Source organism: Microtus oregoni, unplaced genomic scaffold (assembly GCF_018167655.1).
Source record: "Microtus oregoni isolate MIOR12 unplaced genomic scaffold, Mior012 000020F_ref0000438, whole genome shotgun sequence".
In the NCBI taxonomy this organism is placed as follows: Eukaryota; Metazoa; Chordata; class Mammalia; order Rodentia; family Cricetidae; genus Microtus; species Microtus oregoni.
Window position 1 is genome coordinate 29,602,085 of NW_024543079.1, and position 8,350 is coordinate 29,610,434.

The 8,350-nt window shown below is 37.7% G+C and overlaps 1 protein-coding gene across 1 annotated transcript; it reads right to left on the reverse strand.

Moving 5' to 3' along the window:
- Nucleotides 1-391: 391 nt before the first annotated feature.
- Nucleotides 392-917, reverse strand: LOC121460358 (60S ribosomal protein L23a-like). Its single transcript, XM_041670706.1, has one exon. It carries the CDS (start codon nucleotides 907-909, stop codon nucleotides 439-441), a length of 471 nt encoding a protein of 156 aa, XP_041526640.1. The 5' UTR covers nucleotides 910-917; the 3' UTR covers nucleotides 392-438.
- Nucleotides 918-8,350: the final 7,433 nt, after the last annotated feature.

Sequence of the window (8,350 nt, forward strand, 5' to 3'; positions counted from 1 at the left end):
CTCAAAGAAGGGTGTAGAACCCTGGTGACATTTTTATTTTTGCCTTCTGGCCATAAGGTGAGGGGGTTAATTATGTACTAGAAAATATGAAACATTGCTCCAAAATACAACTCTCCCAGCTCTTGAAATATTTATTTATATTTAATGTTCAAAATTGTTCTGTCTGCGTATTTGTCTGCGTACTTCATGTGTGCCTGGTGCCAGCAGAGGCCAAAAGACTGTGTTAGATCCCCTGGAATTGGAGTTACAGATGATTGTCAGCCTCCATGTGGATTGTGGGAGCTGCACCTGGGCCTCCTCTAGAGCAGCAAGAGCTCTTAATTGCTGTATCATCTCTCTCAAGCGCCTCTTTCTTTTTTTTAATCTTCTCTTATTTTTTCTTTTCTTTTTTTTTATGGTGAAAAAGTGTATATTTAGAATTAGCTGGCTGGGCTCAGTTTAGATGATTCCAATCTTGTTGGCAACATCCAGAGCATCATAATCAGGAGCCAACCGAACATACGCCTTCTTCTCTCCATCGGGCCTTATGAGGGTGTTGACTTTGGCCACATCGATGTCATAGAGTTTCTTCACAGCCTGTTTGATCTGGTGCTTGTTGGCCTTGACGTCCACAATGAACACAAGTGTGTTGTTGTCTTCTATCTTCTTCATGGCTGACTCGGTGGTCAGGGGGAATTTGATGATGGCATAGTGGTCAAGCTTGTTCCTCCTGGGCGCGCTCTTCCGGGGGTATTTAGGCTGCCTTCGTAGCAGCAGGGTCTTGGGACGCCGAAAGGTGGGCGATGTGCGGATCTTCTTCTTTTTGTGGCTGTGGACGCCTTTCAGCACTGCCTTCTTGGCTTTCAAGGCCTTCGCTTTAGCTTCGGCTTTGGGAGGGGCAGGAGCTTCCTTCTTCGCTTTCGGCGCCATCTTGACGAAAAGGGCTCTTTTCTTTTTAAATGTTATTTACTCTGACAATTCCACCACTCCTCCCTCTTACTACCTCTGAATTCCTCTTAACATCTCACCCTTCCCAACTTTATGCCTTCTTCTTTAATATATATATATATATATATATATATATATAGAATATATATATATATATATATATATATATATATATATATTCCACTCATTCAATTGGTGTTTTTCTAGGAATATAAGAATTGGTCAGTCACTGGAGCATGGGCAATCATGTGCTGAGAGCTGTTCCATGTCAGTACTTTAGAAGGTATTTGGGCAGCAGCACAGATGCCAGTGTCAGTTGGTTCTATCAAGGTTAATAATGTTATAGAGAAAACAGAAATTTAAAAACACAAACCCCCTGCCCAGTCTCAAAAACAAAGCAAAACAAAAAACAAAAATATACCTCCTGTCATTACTTAAAAGTTTTTTGTTCTTTCCATGAAAGTTTAACATAATTTAAGTCAATATCCTTATAGCACAGTTATCCAGCTGCTAGGCATAGCTTCTTTCAGTTAGTTTCCGTTGGTGTAGACACGAGATACTTCTTACCTAGAGCTGGTAAGGAGATATAGGATACCCCTGTTGTAGTATCCTGCAGTTCATAGCTGACTGACCCAGGGATATAAGAGCACCGTTGGCTTCAGGATTAGTACCTGCGTGTACTGTTTATGTTCTGCTGCTCTGAGGAGCATCAGGCTGCACCAGATTTTCAGTGGTACCTACGTGTTACTCAGCTCCTGTTGTTTCTGTGTCCTGCCCGGCTTGTCTCACTTGGCTTGTGCTTTGAGTAGCCCTCACAGAATCACAGGCATGCCCTTTTCCAGCCTCTGCTTTTTGTCAGGATGACCTCATGTTTGTTTTTGTGCATGACAGGAAGCCATTAAAGAGTTTTAAATCAGTATAGTGGCTCCATCATAATTGTAAAATGAGTATAATTTGTAAAATGAACAGCATGTCTTCAATATGAGTCTGGGAATACAAGTGCAAGAGTAAGTCCTCTTTTTTTTTTAACATAAAAACATGTTTCTTGTACACTACACTGATAAAATTCTTGATGTTCAACCAGAGGAGGTGTGTGTGTGTGTGTGTGTGTGTGTGTGTGTGTGTGTGTATTCTAATGCTATTAGGAAAATGTGATTTTATCCAGGAAAATATGAGTTTTCTTTTTGATATGTTCCTTTTATTGTATTTATGCTCTAGAATTTTCTCCCTCAATTTTGCCACAGGTAGGTTTATCATTTTTTTTTCTTATGGCAGTAATTACTTCTCATTTCTGTGTGTTGTTTGAAAAACATTCATATTCCGTAGTCTGTTATTTTTTATGCTATTGGAATTAGGTGTTCATAATTGATTGTGGAGTAGTAAAGGAGACATATTGGAGAATCTGCAAACTAAGCAGTGTTAAAAAGCTTCTTCCTTCCCCCCCCCTCCATCATTCTACATCTGCATTCCTTAATTCCTTCATTTAATTTTTTCCCTTCCTCCCTGCCTTTTTTTCTGTCCCTCCCTCAGCCCCTTCTTGCTTGGATGGATAATTCAGCATGTAAAATATATAACTATTAGCCTTCTACCATTTAGAATAATTGGCTTTTAAATTTTGTTTTGTAAAAATTCAGTCTTACTAATTAGTTGACCTTTATGAATAAAATATGCACATTTTTATTCAACAAGTGCTGGGGTGATATAGGTGTTTTCTGCAGAGGACTACGCTATCCACTGGAAATATAATTATCTTTCTGAAACTGTGTTGCTGGTCTTGATCTTTGCCATGTGAAGGAGGTACATTTATGTATTTATATAATTTATTCTCAGTCAGGGGAAGGGTATAAATCTTATTTTAAGATATTATATGCATTAAGAAAGCCATTAAGAAATCTTTTAGTGAAGAATTATTTTTATTAAAAAATTAAAATGATATGTTCCTTTTTTATTTTTACCAGAGAAAATACTACTCAACCTTCAAAACTAAGTCAGGAGATCACGTCCTCAATGAAAAGAGACTGAAGAAGACAACAGCCATTTCTGGTTTCCCAATCCAGAAGTCAGTTCTTTCTCTAATTCCTGTAGGATTTAGTTCAGATCTCTTTGGATGGCCCTATATGATCTGAATGTGGTTTCAGGGTTCATGTGTGGAGCTGCTGAAAAGGGGCATGAAACCCTTAAAGGGCAGAGCTAGTAAAAGTGTTTAGGTCATTAGGGGCAGATCCCTCAGGAGACAATTAATGTAGTCCTCCTGGAATTGTGGGTAGTTCTTGGGAGCAGGATATGATGAAGAATACTATGGTAAGTTACAAACCAGGAGGTTTTTTTTTTTTTTTTTTTTTTTTTTTTTTTTTTTTTTTTCCCCTCCTCTTTGTTGGGCTTTCTCACATGTTTGGAGGGGAAAAACTGTTTGGTAGTTTAGAATAGTGGGTGAAGCAATAGGAAAATAAATGCATTTTCCTGGTCTCTTATGATTCAGAAAGCTAGTCCTGTATTATTTAAATGGCACCTGGGCAGTATTCTGGAAGAGATCGAACATGCAAAGATTCTTGGGCTCTAGGCTTTATCACTTGTATTTCCTTCTCTACATTAAAGTAAATCACAAAGCAGACAGGTTCAAGGAGTATAAAATAAGCCACACCTCTCAAACAAAAGAGTTAAAAAGCTATTTGAAAGAACATGATTCATAGAAGCGTGGAAAACTGGGAAGTTTTTGTGATGAATATGCTATATTTACACAAGTTCATGTGGATTTTTGTCTGCTGCCAGTCCAAGTCATTTTAAAGAATTATCTTACTTTCTAACAATAACAGAACTGTTTAGAATGAATACTCATTGGTTTTAACTATTCAGCCTCTTTCTTCTTATTTGTATCTGCTACTGGCTCTTACATTTTGTTGTTCTCTTCAACACTACATAATCAGAGGTTCTTATAAACTTAAGATCTTAAATATGTATTCTAACTCAAAGTCTGGTTAGGTGATCAAAATGATCAGGCTGTGACAATAAATCTCTTTTAAAAGGTCTATCTTGGAGACTCAAGTAAGAAGAAAATGTGGTTGAAGCTGGCATTACTTGCTTTTGCTGGCATTACTTGCTTTCTAGACAATGGGCTTTTTAAATTGCCCATTACCTATGGAAGTGAGCAGTATACTTTGTATAAATATCATTTATCTTTCTTCTTAAGTAGAAGCATGTACCTGTCATAGTGTCTTATATCATCTCAACTTTTCAAAAGTTTGTAGAGTAATTGCATGAAGGGAAGAGACCTATAATCACTCACTGATCATTATTAAAAAGTAATTAGCACATGCCCTCTCCTTCATAAACACTATTGATTTGTGTGCTCTGCAGTCTCTTCTCCAGGGCAGATTCTTGTCCTATCTATAAGGTATTTGACGCTGAGGGCTGCTAAGCTAAGCCAACATATATATTTTAGAGGTATCTTGGCTTCAAATTTTGAGTCTAAGGATATGTAACTGAAAAAGAGGTTCTGCTTTTGTTTCCACAGAAGATGAGAACCTGTGGATTCTTTCCAGGCTAATGTGGTTTCATGGAACAAGACCCTCAGAAAAGTCTCCATAAACCCTGTAAGTACTTCCCCACCCAACAAACAGCAGGAATCAGTTTGGAGAAAACAATGCCCAAATTCCCAAAATGATTGTTTATAATTTTTTTCATTTAAAGGGGGATATGGTATAGAAATGAATACTTTGCATTGGTATAAATCTTAAGTCTATTGATACAAATTTAATGTTGATTTTTGTTTCACTGTACATATATATGTGTGTATATATATTTATACTCTTATTTAAAGTATTAAATGTTTGTGTAGCTCATTTAAAATATAATGTATAATTAAGAAATATAAGTTAATAGATAGCCATTTATAATAATCAGAATTTTAGAGATGTTAGGTTTCCTAGATATATGGAGATATATTTCAGTTAGATAGATAATCCTCAGTGTTTCAAAGACATACAGAATATGGCATTTAAAAGGTTTTAACAACTTAGACTTTTCTAGACAATGAGATATATCTGCTTTGGGTGGCACCAATCTACCTCAAGAAGTTGATGAGCCTTGAAGAATCTCATTATGGAATTTGCCTTCAGTGTGACAAGGCTAGCCATTTGGGCAAGAAACTGCTTTTGGCTGAACTGCTTGACAGTATGCTGTAAAAACGGGAGATGCAGGACCCACAGAAAAATGACTGCCAAGCCTACCAAAAGAAGGTGAGACAGGCTTTCAGTGTTTCTTCTTCATGAAATAGTCTGCCAGACATTCTGCAGGACACAGAAGAATGTGACTGATAAACTGCCAATTTAGGCAAAACAGTCTTTGAAATTTTTGCTTCATGGAAAAGTTTGCCAGATACTATGGGCCCATAGGCTGAAGATGGGTGCCCCAACATTACAGAAGAACTTTGGGCGACTGTCCAGGCAGTGAGATGTCTCTACCAATTCTAGAACTTTGGAAGTTACTCACAATGCACTTTCTGTTTGTTTATGTAATATTATATCCTTCTGCAGGTCTTTGAAGAGTTGAAGACAGATAGTTATAGTTTTCCTTATTTATGATAAAAGGTAAATTGGATATAAAACTTTAGACTCACAAATATAGGATAGATGATAGAGTAGTTTCCTTATTTTGCCAAATGTAAAAGAACGAAATATTGTAACTGTAATTCTTGCTTGATATCTATTTTCTTATGTCTAATTTTAATATGCTCAAGTTAAAACCTTTTTTTTATTTAGACAGAAAAGGGGAGATGATGTGGCATGTCCTTCTGTATATGTATTGCTGTTATTGCTTAATGAATAAAGCTGCTTTGTTGTATGACAGGGCAGACTATAGCCAGGCTGGAAGAGGTATATAAAGAGAGTAGTCTGGCTCAAAGCCATGCATGTAGCTGGCAAAGGAGACAGATTTCAGATGAAACCTTACTGGCAGGCCACAACCTTGTGACAATACATAGATTAGTAGAAATGGATTAATTTAAGATATAAGAGCTAGGTAAGGTATATACCTAAGCTATTAGCCAGGCAGTTTTGAAATTAATATAAATTCTGTGTGATTATTGGGGTCTGGGAAGTCAGGAAACCAATGAGCAGTCTCTTTCTACACATCTATGAGGAAAGTCTTCCACATGTCCATCTCATTACAATATCTGGAACATGATAAGGAGTATGAAGTTTATTCTGTGCAACCAGTGAAGATCTTCTTACACATAACATCTTATTTTGGAGTTTCCTAACCATTCTTCAGTAGATCCCCAACACAGCTACTATAGCATATTAAGTACTTTGTTAGCATTCTTATTCATTAAGAATAATGCTTAATTGCTACTTTGAAGTTGCAGAAACAGCAAAATCAGTTATTCTTTTCCTCTCACAACACAAGTAATGCATAATACTCAGACAAATTGCCTAGGGGGTTCTCCATACACACCAAGCAAGTAATGGATTCTTTCCTGTTGTAGAATATTTTAGTATGTGTTACATTTGTTTATGCTGTGGAACATTTGTTTAATGATATAAAGATGTGTTGCATTCTTTTATGTTTCATTTGTTTAACTCTGTGAAGCTGTGTTACTTTGCCTGTCTAAAACACCTGATGGTCTAATGAAGAGTTGGATGGTTAATAGCAAGGCAGGAGAAAGAATAGGAAGGGTTGGCAGGCAGCGAGAATACATAGAAGGAGAAATTATGGGAGGGAAGAAGGAACAAGAGAGATCATGGAATGAGAAAAGAAGGGGCCAGCCACCCAGCCACATAGCCAGCCACAGAGGAAGAGTGAAAGTAAGATATACAGAAGTAAGAAAAGGAAAGAGCCCAAAGGCAAAAGTTGGTTAGTAACAAGCCAACCTAAGGCTAGATATTTATAAAAAAGAATGAGACTTTGTGTGCATTTATTTGGAAGCTGGGTAGTGGGCCCCCAAAGAGCCAAGAGTAAAAGAGTTGGAAAACAACCCTACACTTTCCTACAATGAGAACTAACTGCATGTTCTCTAATTCATGTCTTACACTCTTCACTTGAGTACAACAAAAGAGTCCACTGGTTGAGGGATCGTTCTGTCATGGATGCACTATGTCAGCAATAAAGACAGACACCTTGTTGCCTTTTCATTATGTCTTTTCATAAATTTATTGAACAGCAATAAAATACAAGCAACTTCAAGTTAAACCTGAAAAAAAGCACCAAATACTACTGATTTTGATTGATAGGCATATCCATATCATATACAGGTTTTCTCTTCCTATTTTAGCATTAGTATCCATTTGAAGATTACATAACTACAACACACACACACAAATACACAAACACACACACATTCAGATGAGACTAAAGGCATTGCAAATTTCAAGAAGGTCATGAGGGCAAGAGCAGAAACCTGATGCTGACACAGAGAGCCTTGGCAGGTGGTTAGCTAGGTATTCTACTAACATATTGACGACGCCAGTCACTGAGTTCTTGAGATACACAGAGAGGCTCCCTGTGAGATTCAGAACTTCTCAAAGCTAGAGAACTCAGTCGAGATGAATGGCAATTTGAGTGAATAGCATCAAGCAAGGAGACTGAATCTCCAGGAGGAGAGTGAGGAGTTTTTGTGCTTGTCAGTCTCATGACACCTGCAGTAGATAGTCTGATTATGTCAGTGGGTGCTTCCGCACTAGTGTTAAATGGTTCCCATTTTGTAGATCCCTGTGGAGTGATTGGATGATTATTGATGGTCTTGTCTGGTAAGCTCATTGGTATTTTCTTTTTCTTTCTTTCTTTTTTTTCTGATATGCTTTGCATGCATGGCTGGCTCTACATGGTCTGATTAAATCTGGTAACTTCACAGGCAGAATATTCTATCTGCATGAGTATCTTAACTGCCTGCGCCATAGTTTGTGCTGGACAGATTGTAGTTGTTTACTTGCCTAAACGAGATGTAGAGCCATCCTGTCGCCGCATTTGCACTCCAAATGAGCAAAATGATATTTGTAAAATGGAGTCACTTGGGACAAGCAACAGCCTGAAGCTATTACTCTGTGCAATGGGGAGTAACTTAGAGCAGAGCACAGCCTGATCCCCACCATGTCTTGCGAGACTGCCCCTTGACTCAGATTTTGATCACAAGTCCAAGCCCCTAAAACATCACTCTGCTGCCAGCTATGTACTCAGGTTCCTATGATGACCTACTACAGCTTGACTAATGGCTCTTAGGGTTCACAGAACTCAGGAATTTAGCAGGTAATTCCACAAAATATAAAGGACAACATCTTAGTTAACTTTCCACTCCTGTGATGAAACACTCTGACCAAAGAAACTGAAAACAGAAAGTCTTTAATTCATGGCTTATAATTTTTCATAAGGTTTGAGTTTATAACATCACAGCAGAAAGCATGGTGGCAAGCAGGAAGCCATGGCATTGTAA